At 29.4% G+C, this 19,792-nt stretch overlaps 1 protein-coding gene across 1 annotated transcript; it reads right to left on the bottom strand.

Moving 5' to 3' along the window:
* Window positions 1-1,977: 1,977 nt before the first annotated feature.
* LOC127256509 (metacaspase-1-like) lies at window positions 1,978-5,877 on the bottom strand. Its single transcript, XM_051282557.1, has 5 exons — window positions 5,313-5,877; window positions 4,058-4,388; window positions 3,849-3,969; window positions 3,539-3,751; window positions 1,978-2,305 (listed from the first exon to the last, which is right to left on the bottom strand). The coding sequence occupies exons 1-5, from the start codon at window positions 5,719-5,721 to the stop codon at window positions 2,246-2,248; spliced, it is 1,134 nt and encodes a 377-aa protein (XP_051138514.1). The 5' UTR covers window positions 5,722-5,877; the 3' UTR covers window positions 1,978-2,245.
* Window positions 5,878-19,792: the final 13,915 nt, after the last annotated feature.

Raw genomic sequence — 19,792 nt, 5'->3', positions numbered from 1 at the left:
TTTGAGGGTTTGGATTTTGAGTTGGGATTTGAATAGTAAAAATTTTGAATTTTAATAGTTGTATGATGTAATATAAATAGGGGTTGATGTGATGTTTTGAATGCAAAATTGATTTTTAGTATAATATAAAAAATAAAAAATAGATGTTTGATTTGATATTTTTTTGGGGGAAAAAATGGGATGAATAGTAAAAATCCACCAAAATCCTTCAAACAAACACACCCTTAGCATATTATTATTGTTTGACTTCTTCTTCTTTCTTTCTTTCTATTTTTTTTTTATTTTTTATTTTTTATTTTATTTTTTTTATACTTTACATGGTTGTCACGAGAGTGACAAAAATTACATAGAATTAATATTTTGCAAGAAACTTATATTTTGCACCCCCAAACTCAGGCGCTAATTTCGTCACTGAAATTAATATATTACACTTGCTTTCATATTACCTACTAAAAAAATAAATATATTACAACATATTTATTATTTTTATATTACCTACAAAAAACATTAATACATATTACACACTCATTATTTTTATATTATTTATGCAATTTTTTTATAAATCATGTAAAAAAAAATATATCCTTTAAAACTATGTCACAAACCAAAAGCAAATTAAACATTTATTAAACAAGCATTTGCACATCTAAGAGTGTGTTCTTTTTGAAAGGAAAAAAAGAAACACACACGATATTCCCAAAAATATTAATATATAATGCACATTTATTATTTTTATATTTTCTATAAAATTATTTATATCTCATATAAAAAAATTTTCCTTCAAAATTATCTCATAAAACAAAAAGACCCTAAAGAATTGTACGAAAGAATCTGGAAAAAAACTCAGTAATAATAATGAGAATAAGAATAATAAAATAATAATAATAATTCTTCCTTTACACAAATCTAATCTCTTTCCCCTGATTTTTTCAAAGAAATAAACTAAGGAGGGTATATTCAATTGAGATTTTAATGGATTTTTTTGAATTTTAAAAAATCTATGAATTTATGTGGATTTAGATCTACGTTGAGTCTGATGGATTTTAGTAATTAATTTAGATGAATTTATATGAATTTTGTAGGATTGTAAAATAATTTTTTTATGAATATATATTAATTATATAAATTTGTATCAAACAACAAATTTTATAAATATAATAAATAATTATTAATAAGATAATATTCAATATTAATAAATAAAATATAAATATTAATAAATAATATATACGGATTTACTTATTATGTAGAAAGATTATATTAAAATAAATAAATAAATAATTTACGATTTTTTTTTAAAAAAAATATAAATTAACGGTTCTACAAAAAATATATATTTAAATATCTATTTCACCGTTATCGTTATGATAATATAATGTATTCGATAATTGAAAAGAAAAACTGACAGTAATATATGATAATAATATTTTTTAAAATTATATTTATAATATAAAAATATATACTGTATTTAAAAAAATTTATAATAATTTGCTAATATATTTTAGTTTTAAATTACTATTATTTTTATTAAAAATTATAATAATAGTAATAAATATTATCATATTATTGATCACATATACAACAACAACAACAACAACAATAATAATAATAATAATTTTAAGAATCCATCAAAATCTGTGATGGTCGATTTTTTTCTATACAAAATTTTCACAAGAATCTATTAAAATCCTTTAAAATCCATAATTTATGGATTGTTGAATATCTCAACATTTTTAAAGACTTTTAAAAATCTAGGTCGAATACCTCAAGATTTTAAAAGATTTTTAAAAATTTTGATTGAATACCTCTGCATTTTAAAATACTTTTAAAAGTCTTGATTGAATACACCAAATTTTGAAAGTCCAACAAAATTTTACAAAATCTATATTGAATAAACCCCTAAATTTGTAAGATAGAGGAGAGATTAATGATAATAATAATAATAATAATAATAATAATAATAAGCCACTATACAGAAGCAACAAAATATGGCCTTATTACAATACACCAAAACATTTAACCGAAATAAATAAAAATTTATAGTTTTATTAATTATCCGAGAAACATGCCTGTTAAATATATATATATATATATATTTGTCACAACATTGGGATATATATAACTTATTAGTCAAGTTCGAGAAATATAAAATGCAATGACAAAATTAAATAGCCTGTCAAATAATGAAGGAAAAAATCATGCAAAAATAAGTCCTCTTACATACTTCTTGCAAACAGCCAGCCGTGGCTCACAGCGAAAACGGCTTCGAATACACGTCAAATGGCTCATTAGCACTAAGCTGCGGTTCCTGCAACCAGATTCAACGATTTATTGTCTCCAAAAGGTTACTTGTAATAACGAAAATTGCGAAAAGTTAAAAACATCGGGCTTCGGATAACTTACAATATCCTAAATAGCTTTCAATTCTATGTAAAATTATTGAGAAATGCAAATACCATGTTTTATAATCTTGTTAATACTCAGAGTAAAATGGTTGTTGTGCGACGAGGGCAAATCAGTACAGTGCTGATTAACAATACCTACTTTTACTTAACACAACACATATTGTATTAAATAGAAACATGTGACTATGAGCGTATGCTTGTAGGTATGTTGTATAAATATATTTATGAGATTATATCACGTGGTATGTTATACTTCCCTCAGCCTCTTCACAAACTATCCATTTTTCTATTTTGGTCTGTCCCATAACAAAATATCAATTTCTTTTTTTAGTAACTGTATCTAACATTACAAATACCCTTATGACTTACAATATATTACACAAATGACATTACCTTTATATCACACAATGCTAATAAGGTTATTTTAGTCATTTCTACTTTATTCTTACTACATAATATAGGGAACGGATAGGGTGCTGAATTGGAAAAATCAACACCAGTAATATATAGAAACAACACAAAGTCTTATTATAATGACAGGTGATGTTGCTTCATAATTATAGTGTGTTGTATAACAGTATGTGGTGTACTGAAATCAATTAGTATTTGTCCTGTACAAGACTATAGCATGTGTTGTCAGTTCATGTATTGTATTTATGTTGTTGGTTCATAATACAAGTGTGCTGTATAACAATATATAGTGTGCTTAAATCAAGTATTGATTGTGCTGTATTTGTATTATATGAATGCAGACTGTGTGCTGCCAGTAGTAACACCGTGTGCTGCGGTGTATTGTCCGCACAGTGCCACAGTGCTGAATAGCCGCCGCCATCAATATAATACTAATATACCTTAAACTCTGTGGAAAAAAAAAAAAACGGATATCTACTTAAGGGACGGAGGGAGTATGTTCTTGTGTCATGTTTCTATCAGTCCTTATATTATGTACTGTCAGCGCTACGTTGAATTTTATAATTTAGCACAGTAGCAACTGCCATGTTCAGATATAGAGTGCAGTGCAGGTGAAAATTGTTGCAAGTTTGCTAACTTGTGCGGTATTAGTAAGAAATAACCGAGAAGAAGTAAGGAAAATTGAAAGAATGTTGTTGTGTGTTGAACTGGATAGAATACGGTACCTGTCTGAGTCCAATGCTGGCGCTTCCTCCGGTTAAAAGCATTGTGATGAGAGAAGTGACGACACCGCCTCCCAAGTCGCTGCCACCGCCAGTCTGGCGAATGGTATTTCTCATGGCATTTAGAATACTCCCATATGTATTTCCTTGTCCCTTTTCGATTGCTTGGATAAAAGCATAGGTCATGGCGCCGGTCGAAGTAACTTTAGATAGAGCCTGTGTATGCAATCCGCATCATAACAATTCCATCGGATGAGGTTAGAGAGAGTTGAAATGTTGAATTAAATGATATCGATAAGAGTAAGAAGTTTACAGCTGTATCAGCGGAGGTTTGATCATCGTCACAACCGCTGAAGGATATGGCCTCTCCCCCGCTCGTGCCTTTCCATGTGCCTGTTCGAGGGCGATGATCCTCCCAGGCGTACCTCCCACTTCTGCAAACAAGGAATTTTTTCGAGGAGCTGGAATTACAGAAAAGTAGTAATCGGGAGTATGCCTAAAATTGAAGAGCCGTGTATGTACCTGTCCATCCTGCAAAGATACGGCAAATCTAGCATCGTCCCGCTGTGACAAGCATCTATGATTGCGTGAAGCTTGACCCCGGACGGAAGGGGTCTAATCAGTGTTGCATTGATTTCATTGTCGACAATCATTCCCTGTGTCTCGAAATCCACGGGGCAGAGTGTTTCATCAAATCCATCTACTTCATCTCCCGTGTAGTTCCTCTGCTGTGAACCGTGGCCAGAGTAATGAAACAGCAACGAATCTCCGGGCTGACATCCTTGTACTAGCCAAAACATAGCCATTCTTATGTTGTGCTTTGTTGGAATTCTGTAGGGATCAGTTTCCTCTTCTGCAAAATACTTCCACAAGAGGGTTGAGATTAGACTCGAGCAGTATATGATAAGGTTTGATAAATCGATTCGATCCCTCTGCAAGAACTAGCTCAATCAGACAATAGAGAGATGAATTTTTGATGATATGCTCAAGAAAATCTGATGAACAGCTTGTGTATTTAATGACAGAAAAACTATTGCACTTGTATTGAACAAGGCAAGAGAATTGTCGAAATATAGTGTCAATTTGTTGAACGGAAAAACAAGATCTATCGAACCAAAATCACATTTGAAATATGCTTATCATGCTGACTATTGTCATTCAACAAAGAATCTGGATCAAAAACAAACATTCATGACAACATAACATCCTTCTTCCAATCTTTTGAAGAAATCTATATATAACCAGTTAAGCTAATACTTCTTCCAGATGCACAACAATGAGGATCAAAATATCGAATCAGTTCAAATAGTGAGTCAACTATTTTGTGAAATCACTTTTCAAGACAACATTCATCCAATCTTGTGCATAAATATGTGGTGCTTGAAGACAGCAAATCCATAATTTGGTGAACTTAAAAGGCAAAGATGCCATTGATTTCAGCTCTCACAGTTGGATTTTGGCATTAAAAAACAGAGGCTGATTCCCTACAATATTTTAATTCTAACAAGGTTTCAGACAACTCACGCAGCATATAAGACCAGAGCACAGAGAATTTCTGGAATGAATTTTTTTATCAAGAGTCAGAAATCAAAGTTCATATTTAACAGTAAGCATCTGGAAGTTCTCGAAATTCGAACAACTCAACTTGCCAAGTAGAGCTCAAGCAAGTCAATCCTCAGCCAAGTCAAACCTCCAATCGCTTACCAAACAGGGAAAAAACATCTCAAATTTGAATAATTCAGATCAAAATCCATCAAACGGATTAGGAGAAGATTACCAGTAAGCATGAGGATCGAGGACTCGGGGAACTTAAATCGGTTGATTAGCAAATACTTCATACACTTGGCATCATTAATACATCCTTTAAGCTCATTCCTCGAGTTCCTGTACGATATCCCCACAATAACTGCTTTCTTCCGGCCGTGAACCGCCGGCGGGGGTCCTGGCGGAGCGTGGTTGTATGGAGACGGAGCCGGCGGTCCAGGCTGCGTCTGGGGCGCCGGAGGAGGATAATAACCGTTGTATCCGTTGAAAGAAGAGGTGGAGGTCATATAAGGCGGAGGCGGAGCTGCGCGGGGATCGGCGACGCGAGTGATGGCCTGGCAAATGGAGCAGCGGATGGAGGTGGCTCCGTGTGGCAGCTGGAGCGGCGTCCGGCAGTTGGAACAGTTGATTAGCATCAACATTGTGATCGGCGAAATCGAAGGTCAATTTTTGGTGGTGGAATTCTGTATTGTTGGAGTGGGTGGAAAAGGGCGTGTCTTACAAATGAAATGAAATGAAAATGGGAGCAAGGAAACGAAGAAGAAGATCAAAAAGGCCGGGAGGGACCAATATAATAATAATAAGATATTAATTATATTTGTTTAATGTAATTTTAGGTGTGTTTCTTTGTCTTTTCCATTTTGTTTTTCTACTGGCTATTATGTTCGGATTTAGTTTGCAAAATATTAAATTCGATCAAGGGTTTACTAAAGCGTATTATTCAAATAACGATTGAGGCTTTTTACATTATCGAAAAAAATATTGTTAATTATATCTTATTTCGAAAATATTATAAGATATTTGAAATAGAAAAAAAATATATATAGTAGGATGTTTGGGACAAAAAAAAATAAAAAAATACTATCCCCGTTCATCTACAATTTTGATATTTGTTTTTTTTACGTTCGATATTTAAATATTAATTACTATATCAAAATATAATACAAATAAGAAAAAAAATCTTATAATACAAATATAATAATATTTGTAGAAAAATAAAAAGCAAAATAGCATAAAACCGCCTGTGGTCAGCTGAATTTGCTAAAAAAATCCTATGATTTTAAAACTCCAAAAAATTTATTTGTGATTTGTAAAATGTTGCATAAAACCCCCCTATGTTAAGACTACTTAACTGAGAGTGTATGTACGCGACTCAAATGCGATTTTTTTGACCCACTGTTCTTTTATTCCTCATTCTCTCTTCTCTCATTTCCCTTCTCTTATTTGTCTATTCAAGCTCAAAGATATAAATATCTGGTTCCAAACCGCCATTGAACCTGGTGCGCCTAATGAAGAAGAATTGGAGAAGAATGAGGAAGAAAAAAATTGAAAAGAATGTGGTGAGTCTAAAAAGAATCGGGGAAGAACAAGAAGGAAAAAAATGGAGAAGAAAAAGTAGAAAAAGAACCTGTGCTCTGAACAAGAATTAGAGAAGAAGAAAAATAAAGAAAACAAATTGGAAAAAAAATAACAAAAGAAAAAATCTTGTTCGCCTGAAGAAAAATTGGGCAAGAAGAAAAAGGAAGAAAAATATTGGGAAAAAAAAAATAACGTGTTTGCCTGAAGAAGAATTGGAGAAGAAGAAGAAGAAAGAAAAAAATTGGGGAAAAAAAGAAAAAATAAATAAAGTGTTCGTCTGAAGAAGAATTGGGGAAGAAGAAGAAGGAATAAAAAAATTGGAAAAGAAAGACGTGTTGGCCTGAAAAAGAACGGGGAAGAAGAAGGAAGAAAAAATTGGAAAAAAATATTGAAGAAAAATTGGGGGAGAAAAAGGAAGAAAAAAAATTTGGGATAAAAGAAAAAGAAAAAACCGTTGGCTCTGAAGAAGAATTGGGGAAGAAGAAGAAAAACAAAAAAAAAAAAAAAAATTTGGAGAAAAACAGACACTCAGTGGCGGCTTCGACTCCGACAGCAATGGTATCTAGCGCTACGATTCTTTCACCGATCTTCTGAAAAAAAATTTAGAGAAAGAAAAAAATAGAAAAGAAGAAGAAGACAGTGGGAGTGAATGCCTAGGAGAAGAAGGAAGAAGAAGATGAGAGTGGATGTGTCGGAGAAGAAGAAAGAAAGAACATGAGAGAAAAATAAATTAGAAAAAATATAAATAAGGTATAACGGTCGAATATGATAAAATCTAACGTTTATGATTTAGAGGGGAGGGGCGAGTGTACAATATTTTGGAAACCACGAGTAGGATTTTTTGAAATTTTAAAATCACGACGGGTTTTCAGCGAATTCAGAAAACCTCATGCGGTTTTTTACTATTGCCAAAATAAAAAACAATAACTTTTAGAAAATTGTTTGTGTAAAACATTTCAAATATATATTTCTTCAATCAGCCAAAATTATATCGATTTTTTTTTTTTCATTTTCTACAAATTTTTAATAATCTATTTATTGTAAAAAAAATTATTCATTTATAGTCTTATTATGGGAAAAAATCAATAATAGTCACAATATAACAACAATGTATCAATTTTATTTTCAATATAAAAATTTATCAATTGTAGTATCATTATAAATAATTTCAATCGATTTTAATTTCACCGTTAAAAAATCAACTAAAATTGCTGACATTGACGTAATAGAATCGACGTGGCAAATGACCCAAACAAAACACGACCATGTACAATAAAACGCGATCATGATATCACAATTAGCAACAACCAATCAGATAACACGGCCCTATTAAATTGTATATGATTGTGTGTTCTCCTACAAAACCTTGAACTGAAATAAATAATTTCAGTGATAATGGGTTTAGAAGATCGAGACTTTGTAAATTGGATGACTTCTAAGGCTTGCCTGTTAAATTTGTAGTGTACTAGTTTAGTATTGGTGCAGAAGTGGCTTATAATTCTGTACATTCTAAGACATCAACTCTCCGGTACCTATCACTACGGTAGGGGTGTCAATGCATATTTTCGGGTTGTGTTCGTGTCGGGTTGAGCCATGGAGGTAACAAAAATATTGTCAACCAAAATTCGAAATTTGACCTAAAACCCTAGACCTGAACACGACACAAATTCTTTCGGGTCGTGTTCAAATTGACCTGAATTAATTTCAAGTCACCCGAAACCCAAACAATCTCAACACGAAACATACCCGAAAAAAATTTAATTTAAAATAATATAATATTATAAATTAAATTAATAATAATAAATAATTTTAGGTTAACCCGAAACCCGAAACCCGAAACCTGACTTGATTTTTATATTTCGGATTATCAGGTCAACCCGAGATACGATCGGAACACGATACAAATTTTTTTGTTTCAGGTTCGGGTCGACCCGATTTTTGTAAACCCAAAATATCCAAACCCAAATTTGAAAAATTTCAGGCCGGCTTTAATTTTGACACCCCTACACTATGGTCTATATATATATATATATTATATTTTGGCTCATTTATTTTCCTGTCATGGTGAGAGCACCGTGTTGGAACATATGGGTATTGCGAGAATAAACGTGAAACCGAGTCGATGATGGATTCTCTTTCCAAAAATTAGATACACCTCGGTAGTGTCTTCGGTGGCTGGTGTTCTAACCCAAAAATAAAACGGTTTCCATCTTCAATGAGAGTGACGCCTCTAATCGTTGGAGCTCCGACGAACAAAAAACGAGAGATGAACTAAGCTGCGGAGGTTGCCGGAAAGCTGGAAGAGATGAGAGAAGGATGAGAGAGTTGTTGATGTTTGTGTTTAGAATGAAAGGGGATGCCTTTTATATAGGCGTCTCCACTCGGCCAAATAAGGCAGGGGATCAATTACGATCATAATTACGACCTTAATTATCGATGTAATTTATTCTAAATTTAAACCTTCCGTTTGAAACAGTCGTAATTGACTCTAATTACAAACTTTCTGTTTGTGACGATCGTAATTTATTCTAATTTCAAACATTCCGTAATTTATTCTAATTTCAAACCTTCTGTTTGAGATTATAATAAATCTATCCAACGTATAATATTTTATCCAAATAATACTGCGACTTAGGCCATATACTCGGGTTTAATTTGGGGTTGCACAAATTGGTTTGTCTCGAGACAGGCAAAATAACTAAAATATTAACCAAACCCCATATACAATAAATAAATAATATTTATTTATTTATTTCAGATTAATCTAATTAATTTGGTACACCCGTCTGTTGCATTTTCACTTACAAAATAATCGATTGCCAAATAACCAATTATCCAACACACCATAGTAGTCTTGAATATTGATTCATACTATCTTTGGAGTATGCTTGAGCGTCAACCTATTAATTTCAGTTTTATGCTTGCTCGATTTAGGATACATCAGGTCAAGGATGACCATATGGGGAAAATGCTCTTAGTCTATATGTTACTTGATTGGCAAAGAGTTTTGAAATTTTTTATAAAGAGATTGAGGATCCTGTTTGTGTCATGATGTCATATGGTTTTTAGATGTTGCAGATTATGGATATTGTTAGGGAGATAACGAGGGCAACAGTAGATAGATATATTGGTTGATAGAGCTGATGAGCCGATAGATGAGGGTGACCACCATTCCGGTGATCATTGTGCGCCAGAGGGTGATCAGGCGCCCCTCGGATGGTTCAGGATATCATTCCGATTGATAGATCAATCATTGATGATTTACGCATAGATATGCAATGCTGTATAAACGGTATGCAAATGAATATGTATCATCAGATGGACGGTATGCGGTTGGAGATGAGATCTTCATTTTCGTATATTTTTTCAATATCTTTCCAATCCCGTTCCACCAAACGATGGCGCTTCACATGCACTTATGCAAATAGTTCAAGCTGGAATAAGGATTGATAGTTTTTTTTTTTGAAAGTATGTAATGATTTTGGGTTTTAAGTATGTACTATTTCTTAATTTAATTTAAAGTGTGTTAGATTAACTTTTCAAACTTCTCAAATTGTTACTCCCTCTTCCCACTTATGGTGTCCATTTTTTCATTTTCGTATGTCCACTTGTTCTATCACATAGTTTTTTTGAATTTTTTTTACATCTTAATCTCATTTAAAAAATTTTAATTTATAATTTTTTTAATTTAAATTAGAATGATTAATTATCTTAATTTTAATCTAAAATTAAATTTTATTATATAATAATTATTTTCACTAATATATTTTTAATTATTTACTAATTATACCCCTGCTAGTTATATCTCACTTTACTTTTTTACATGCTATTATTATATTAAAATATTACTCCCTCCGTCCCAAAAGTATATTTTATTGTAATGGACACGAGATTTAAAGAATATTAATATTATATTAGTAGTCGGTAAAAAGTATGGATAAATGACTTTTTACCCTTGTGAGTATATTAGTGTAAAAAATAGTGGCAATTGTATAATAATAATGAAAAAGTAGGGATAATTTTATAGTAATACGATTATTTATGAAAATAAAATTATTATTTTGGAATGGACAAAAATGATAAATAAAATTATTATATTAGGTCATAGGAAGTATTATTTTTTAATTTCTGTAAAGAAGACACCACATGATTTTTCAGGGTGGAAGGAATATATCTATGATGTCATATCAAAGCAAATTGCGTTTGGTAATCAATTGATATTTTGAATTGGAAATTGTATTGAAAGTAGTCTATATTTAATTAGATTTATAATTTAATATATATATATATAATTAAAAATTTTAAAATATATATTTAATTATTTTAATAAAATATATATATATTTTTTAAGAATAAAATTTTATACTCCCTCACTTTATTAAAAAAGTATATTCAAATTTTTAAATATTTTAGTGTAATTTGCATTCCTCCAGTGTGATTTGTTTTGACAGTAAAAATAGTTATTGTTGATCTCGTATTATAAACAACAACAAGAATAATAATAAATTAAACACACGCATATAAATTCTTAAATCATGTAAATTTTTTTATTTTTTTATTTTATTTTTTTGGATTAAGACTAGTAGCACAATTGTGAAAAATTTAAGAACAAAGTGGGATGATTCTTGAAATTACTCAGCACCTTCAATGGTTGAGTAGTTAAAGAGGAAGGGGAAGAAGTCAACCTTAACAATAAATTGGGCACAGGTCAACTATTGATGCAAGAACATTGGGTAATTGATTAACTACCATGTGTTTGCTTCTTTTTATATTTTTCAACTATTTTACTATAAAAATTATAATAATTTATTAGAATGTGATCGGCTAGGCATCTCCAACTCTCAACTTCATTTTTGCAGTTGCTACAATAAAAAGCAGTTGATCTACAGTAATTTTACTCCAATCATAAACTTCAATTTTTACTCTAAAAAGTATATTCCCTATATATTCCTCTTTTATATTATTTTATATAACTTTTCATATTTATAAATTATACCCCAACTTTAATTTATTTTTACATTATATTCATACACATATAATTTATAAATTATTTAAAAATTACATATATAAATGATCTTACTTCCTCCTCCGTTATTCAAATCTATACTCACTTTTCTTTTTGGATTGTCGTTGAAAAATATTTTTGTTTTCTTTTTAAATAAAAAATTATTACATTTTTGTATTTTTTTTTACTATAAAAGAAAAAAAATAACAATTTTTATTCACTTTTATTAAAATTCGTGCCCGGTTAAATAAGCACACATTTGTATGACGTAGGAAGTATTTAGTAGAGCCGGCAATGGGTCGATTCGTGTCGGGTTGAATACTTTAAACGGGTTAAATTACTCAACTCTAACCCGACCCGTTTATTATCTTGTCGGGTTCGTGTTAACCTGTTTATTATCGTGTTGAGTTCGGGTTGACTCGTGTTGACCCGTACACATAATTAAGTCGAATTTCTTGATTCAAATTAAATAATTTTTTGTTGTGTTGTCGTGTTAGACTAGTTTTTATTGGTTTGAGCCTAAATTAGATTGAATTATTTAAAATTTAACTTAATTTAAATTAATTTATGAGAAAATTACTAAATAATGATTATTTTGTATATATAATAAGTATATTAATTAATATTAATATATTATAATTGGGTTGTCGTATCGGGTTCGAGTTGAGAACCTCAACCCTAACTCGACCCGTTTATTATCGTGTCGGGTTCGTGTCAACCCGTATACATAATCGGATTGAAATATTTGATCCAAATCCAATTATTTCGTATCGAATCGTATCAAATTATTGTATCGGATCAATTTTTGCCAGCTCTAGTATTTAGGATGACGTTTGACTTTTCAATGTTCCGACGGTGCTTATTGTATGTTATCAAAAACTACAATGTTTGGGTTTCAATGGAATTTTGATTTTTTCTCTTTTAACACCACAATGTGATGTGCCTAATATTTGTTCATCCTAATTTTTATCCAACCTTTATTCAAAAATATTAATACACTACAAATAGAGACAGACTATATAGGGGTTAGGGGCAGTTGACCCCAACCCCTAAAGTATAATATTTTTTTAGTGTAAAAAATAATAAAATTATGTATTTTTTAATTATTTTGCTCCCCCTATTTTTCAGTTTTTTTTTTTTAAATGTAATAGTGTAAAAAATAATAAAATTTTTATAGTTTTGTTGATTTATACTTTTAGGTTTTAATTTTTTTAGTAAAAATTATTGAATTTTATTAAATTTTCTTAAATATTTTTCTAAAAATTTAATCTTTAATTATTTTTTCCCTTCTTGTTTGTTCGGTTGTATTGGGTGAAATAAAAAAAAATATTAAATAAAAAAAAGTGAATTGATATTTTGCCTCCCACCCCCATAAATTTTAGGGCTGGTCCTCTACAAATATTTACTAACTACACAATTTTCTGTACCTCATGTAAAATTTTCTTTTTTCAACATTTTCAAAGAACAAACACACCAACGTATTTAATTTATTAATTTTTAACCATTAGAGTAATTTTTAATCCAAAGCCTAATATTAAATGAAGGATATAAATAGCATTAGAGTAGGAGGCTAATATTTCTTTTCCTACAATTATTTTTCTTTGTAATTTTTTTTTTGGTAAATTATATAACATCTTTTTTGTATTTAAGTAAAAATGCACAAAACACGTGAGTTTTATTTATTATGTGAAACCCCTTGTGTTAATGTAAAGTTTGCACGAAACATCCTCCTTGTCCAAAACTGATGTTTAGTTCTAAATAAATACCTAAATTACACAAATTTTATACAAATAAAAAAGTAAAATATCTTAAATATTTTTTTAAAAATAAATAAATAAATAAATAATCCTTCGTTTTATATTTTTTAGAACAAATTGTTATCAGATTTTTATAAAAACTATAAAAATAAATGATTGATCAATTTTTTATTTTTTTAAAAATAAATATTTAAGATATTTTATATTTTTTATTTATATAAAATTTACGTAATTTGGATCTTTATTTAGAATCAAACATCAGTTTTAGATAAAGAAGGTGTTTCGTGCAAACTTTACATTAACACAAGGATGTTTCATGCAATAAATAAAATACAATGTGTTCTGTGCATTTTTACTAAAACAAAAGGGGGGTGTTATATAATTTACCATTTTTGTATGGCAATTTTTTTGCCATAATTATTTTTTTTTTCAATTTTTTTTTTCTAAAGTTTTTTGTTAATGTATGGCGGTTTTTTTTGTCATATTTTGTGATATTATTATAGTATTAATCGATAGAAATATTAATTATTTCTATTAATTATTTCTACCGCTAACTACTATTTTTAGTTCCGTAACTAGACCTCCTCATCATTTTAGTCCAGTAAGTGGAGCCTGTCGCAAACTAGTCCCGTAACTGGACCTCCTTATCATTTTAGTTCAGTAAGTAGAGCCTGTCGCAAATTAGTCCCATAAGTAGAAAATTCACTACAAAAAAAATAATATATTTGTAACGGAATTCCGTCCCTAAAGTTCACGTAGCTAACGTAATTCCATTACTAATTCCGTCTCTAATGTCATTAGTAATGGAAAAAGTAGATTTAGAGACAAAAAAGTTTTGTTACAAAAATGAATTTTTCTTGTAGTGATTTTCGTTGTTTTAGTCATCCGGGGCCGGAGACGCCCGTGTGGCTCGCCGGAAGCCACATGTCCGCCATGTGTCCCGCCAGGTCAGCGACACCTGGCGGACACGTAGATTTTATGTTTTATTTTTCATTTTTTTTGAAATTTTTCATTTTTCTTAATTGGACCAAATAAAAAAATTTAAAAAAAAACAAATAAAATTACAAATAAATTAAAAAAAATTAAAAAATAAAAATAAAAAATAAAATCCACGTGTCCGTTAGGTGTCGCTGATATGGCGGACACGTGGCCTCCAGCGAGCCACGCGGGCGTCTCCGGCGCCGGAGGACTAAACCAACGAAATTTTTTCACTTATGAGACTAGTTTGCGATATGTTCTACTTACGAAACTAAAATGATAAGGAGGTACAGTTACATGACTAAAAAAATAGTTTACCTTTTTATATATTGTATATTGAATCTCAACCTTTTAAGGAATTTTCCCTCACAATGTCAGACTAAAAATCTTGGTGAACTACGATAATTTTTAGGAATTAAGTTGTTTCGGAAGAAAATTGGTATCTTTCTTTCTCAAGCGTAAATATATCCTTGATTTATTAATTGAGACTGAAAAGATTGAAGCTAAACTATCTAGTGTCCCTATGACACCACCCAGACGTTTACGAAGGGCGGAAAAGCTTGAACGGAGCCTCAAAGATATCAACGATTAGTAGGTAAATTACCTTACCATAACTCGGCCAGACATTGTTTATCTTGTTAGTGTGGTAAATCAGTTTATGAGTACATCTATAGCCTAACATTTGAAGGCTCTAGAACAAATTTTAAGATATTTAAAAGATACTGCAGAATAAGGGTTCTTGTACAAGAACTATGACTGACCTGTCGCACAGTAAATCAAATATTTCACATAATCCGTGATCACAATTTAATGTAATACAGGGGAAGGGATCGTCTCCACAGGGATTGTGTGATTCACTCTTTCGTATTCTAATGCAGTAAATAAAGGGGGATTTTTCTTTTATTATTTAATGAAAATAAAATAACAAAGCAATTAAATTAAAAAGGAACTGACTATCAAGGGGATGTCTGGCTCAAGGGATGATGCAGTTATGACACTTGTGTTTTATCATAAATTCAATAAAGTTAATTCTTATTAAAGTATCAATAAATTGGTTATAGTTATTAACAAGCTCTGACAACCAATTTTTCCTTACAGTGTAGGTAATTAAGGTACGACCGTTAACGACCCCTAATTAAGCAAATAAACCTAGGTGCGCCCATAAGAATATTGCTTAACCGCATTTCAATCTAGAAAAACCCATTTCAAAACAATTACTACCTAAGAGGAGCAATTAGATTTGATTGTCTAACCCCCGGAAAGGAACTATTCAACTCGGTTGTCACCTATTCAAGTGCGAATACAATTACGGATATCCTACCTGAATTGACTTTAGATTATCAGACTAATTTAAATATCGGTACCAAAATATTCAATCAATCTAACAATCACAAACACTATTATCAGAATTAGACAAATATTGATAATAAAAAAGAACTTCTATAAAGAAAATTAAGAATCTCCAAAACAAAAGAACCAAAACATTATCACCCCTCAAACCAGAAAAATATCTACTCCATAATCAAATAACAAAGAACAAAAGAGAAAGATAAAGTCATAGTGGAAGGGGAAAATCTTCTCTGTCGATTTGCTCCTGCGCGATCTATGAATCTGTCAGTCTCCTGCTCCTGTGCGTTTCTGCCCTCGCCCTTCTCCCCTTGGCAATAGGCGTGTGATCCCTCTTTTTATTTAATGTTTGCCCTAATTATTTTGTAGATGGGCTTTTGGGCCTTTAATTAATTTTATTTCCTTTTTCTGCCAATTATGTCAAATTTAATATTTGCCCTCTGCACACAGCAAATAAACAATTCGCATATAAATTAGGTAGAATCCAATCAAAATCACCAAAATATCGCGTATGATATGAATATAAAACGCATACGATTTTTAACTATCAATGACCATAATCGGATTGAGTGTTTCTCTGATGCTGATTGGGTTGGATCTGAAATTGATTGTTGATCACTCTCTGGATATTGTGTATTTGTAGGTGGTAATTTGGTTTCGTGGAAAAGTAAGAAACAAAACGTGATATCTAGATCTAGTACTGAATCAGAGTATCGGGCAATGGACGCATTCCGTTTGTGAGATCATTTGGATTCATCAATTTTTGACAAAATTGGATTTTGGAAATTCAGCTCCAACATAGCTATGGTGTAGTAATTAGGCCGCTCTTTACATTGCATCGAATCCCGTATTCTATGAGTGGAATAAAAATATTGAAATTGATTGTCATTTTACGGGAAACGATCTAACAAGGAATGATGCTTACATGTTATGTAAGAACATGATATGAAACTGGTGATCTACTAATCAAAGCCTTACCTAGCACTCTACTAAAATATCTTTGTGACAAATTGGGCCTGATTATATTTATGCTTCAATTTGAGGGAAAATATTACTCAATTCGTTCCTTAAAAATCTATTCATTTTTTTCATTTTGATTCGTCCTATAAGAAGGTATCAATTTTATTTTTTAGTCTATTACATTCCAATATAATATTAATATTTTTAAAACTTCTTAAAAAAAAATGATATATAAATATATGACAGATAAAGTATATATATTGTTATATATATATATATATATATTAGTTAGCTTATCATGTAGAGTGTGGGCACTAGTGTTGTAGACTATGAGTCCAAACTCATGCTAGTGTAAAAAGTTATATATCAAATGTGTATATATATATATATATATATTTATTTAAAATAATAGTAAGAAATAGAACTACATTTACATAAGATTATATAACCTATTAGAATAATATTATATATTATAATTTTATCTCCCAACTTAAACACACCCAATATATACTAACAAAAAATCAACAAAATATACGAAAATATTATTCTTTATAATATTTTTACGATTTTCCATACCTAGCAATAAATATATAAATAATTATTTTATATGATCTATAAATATTAATTTCATATTTTAATATAAATTAAATTTTAATATAACATAAAAATAAAAGAAAAATAACTATCTAATTTAATTAGAAAAATACTAATGTAAAATTCAACAAACAAATACAACCTTGGAAACTATTAAAAGGTAATTAACCCTTCAAAATAAACGTGAGTCAGTGTCACGTGAAGGGGCAACTTGGAAACACATTTTTCATACCTCAATAGTATAAATTTCTACCCCCAAAATCCTCCCTCATTATTCACTTTAAACTTGCTGTGTATTTTTTATTTTATTTTATTATATATATATACATATTTTGCATGTTTTATTATGAGTAACTTTTTAAAAAATAAAAAAAATAAAATAGTTTTGAATATAATATTTTATAAAATAAATGAATATTGAATATGGTATTTTTGGAAGCAAAAAGTGAAATGGTATAATAAAAAAATTTAAAAGAATAAAAAGATGCATGTTAATCAATTATTACTTAAACAATCAAAATACATATATTCTTTAGATGTATGTATTATTTTATATTTAAATAATGATTGTATATGATATTTATATATATATATAATAAGATTATGATAATTGCATAATAAAAAAAATTAAAAATAATAAGAGAAAAAAAAAGAACAACTTCTAAGGGCATACCATATAATTAGAATTAATATAAATAAAGAAATATTTTGAATACAATATAAATTTAGAATAATAATAATATATGGAAACCATCAGTAATAAATATTCCATTTATATGTTAAAATTATAATTATTCGTCTACGGGTTGTCCACTAAACATATATACAATTAATTTATAATAAATAATTTTATTCACTCATAATTTTATTATTTTTAATAAACTTTTTATAATATTTTTATTTTATTTTTGAATAGTTGTATGATGTGATATAAATAGACATTAATGTGATATTTTGAATATAAAATTAATTTTTAATATAATATATAAAAAAAAATAGGTATTTGATTTGATATTATTGAGGGAAAAAATGGGATGAACAGTGTATTTAAAATAGGAGTAGGAGGGTCCATTAAAGAATTTCGAATCATAAGAATTAAATAGGAAATGTTTATATTTGGTTAAACATTTTTTCAAGATCCTCTTTTCCCTAATCAAAGAGTACATACATAGACATGAATAAAAGTAGAAAATAGATTGGATTGGATAAAATTCAAAGAGGGGTGATTATGAAGGGAATGCATATAAAGATGAGGATGAAGATGAAGATGCCGACGATTATTCGAAGAATAGTGTGGTTGTTGAGTGTCGTCGTAGGCTTGTTATTCATGGCGGCCGTTGCATTTCTACCGCTCTCTGATTTTGCCGAGTATCGACCATTTTGGAGATCGTCAGACTTGCCCCCAATTGTAGTAAGATATTATCATCTTTTATTCTTTTCTTGCAATTACAAATCTGTTTCTTTGTATTTGGTTTGGGAAGATTTTTTTGTTTATATATTTTTATTTAAATAATATTTGATGAGATATTTTGTGAGAGAAAAAAAATATATATATATTTTTCGAGAAACATAGAGCTTATGCACCTTCAGAAAAATAAATAAATAATAAAAACTTGCTCCCTCTTTCACTATATTATATATATGTATGTATGTTATCGAAGTATATGTTCTAAGTTAATGACATTAAAAGTTTGATCCGATTATATCTTTCAATGTGTTAAGAGTTTATATCACTACAAAAAAAATAATATATTTGTAACGGAATTCCGTCCCTAAATTTCACGTAGCTAACGTAATTCCGTTCCTAATTCCGTCTCTAATGTCATTAGTAACGGAAAAAGTAGATTTAGAGACAAAAAAAATTTTGTTACAAAAATGATTTTTTCTTGTAGTATATTAGTATAGAAAAATTGAGAGTTGTAGTCTTAAAATCGACTAATGACTTCTCTATACGAACAACACAAACACTTGTAAGTTCATATCGTCAAATCCTGCCATAGAAGTCTTAAAATCGTGCTTTTAAAAGTAGTCAAAGTTAGGGTTGTATATGAATCGAATCCAAGCGAATAATGTAGTATTTCGATTCATTTTGAATTTTAAATAATATTCAAATTCGATTCGAAATAGCTTTCAAACTATTTGATTCAATTTGTGGGGTTTAAAATACATTTTTAACGATATCAGTAAATATTCTATTCAAAATTCGATTTGTTTTTGTACTATTCAATTTGATTCAAAGACATTTCATTCGAAATTTTGTAATTAAAATTTTCAAAAACAATATTAAATCAACTTGATTAAAAAAACATATATGCATATTTTATTTATTATTAATATTTCAAATTAAAACATAGAAGTTCTTCCTCTAACAAAAAATAAAAATATTATTGTATAGTTGTGTTTTAATTATACGATAGATTTATTTATATAAAATTTAAAAAGCAATATTCTTAATAAATTTAGCTTGATATATTTAATTTAAAAGAAATATAC

This window comes from Andrographis paniculata, unplaced genomic scaffold (genome assembly GCF_009805555.1).
Source record: "Andrographis paniculata isolate CXL003 unplaced genomic scaffold, ASM980555v1 Contig55END, whole genome shotgun sequence".
Taxonomy (NCBI): Eukaryota; Viridiplantae; Streptophyta; class Magnoliopsida; order Lamiales; family Acanthaceae; genus Andrographis; species Andrographis paniculata.
The sequence above is the reverse complement of the archived record's forward strand: the minus strand, read 5'-3'. Positions and strand labels throughout refer to the sequence as shown.

Coding starts and splice junctions, on each gene's coding strand:
- LOC127256509 (XM_051282557.1), bottom strand. CDS start 5,721: ATGTTGATGCTAATCAACTGTTCCAACTGCCGGACGCCGCTCCAGCTG. Junction 3,970..4,057: donor TATCTTTGCAGGATGGACAG/GTACATACACGG, acceptor CCTTGTTTGCAG/AAGTGGGAGGTACGCCTGGG. Junction 2,306..3,538: donor CCAGCATTGGACTCAGACAG/GTACCGTATTCT, acceptor ATCTGGTTGCAG/GAACCGCAGCTTAGTGCTAA.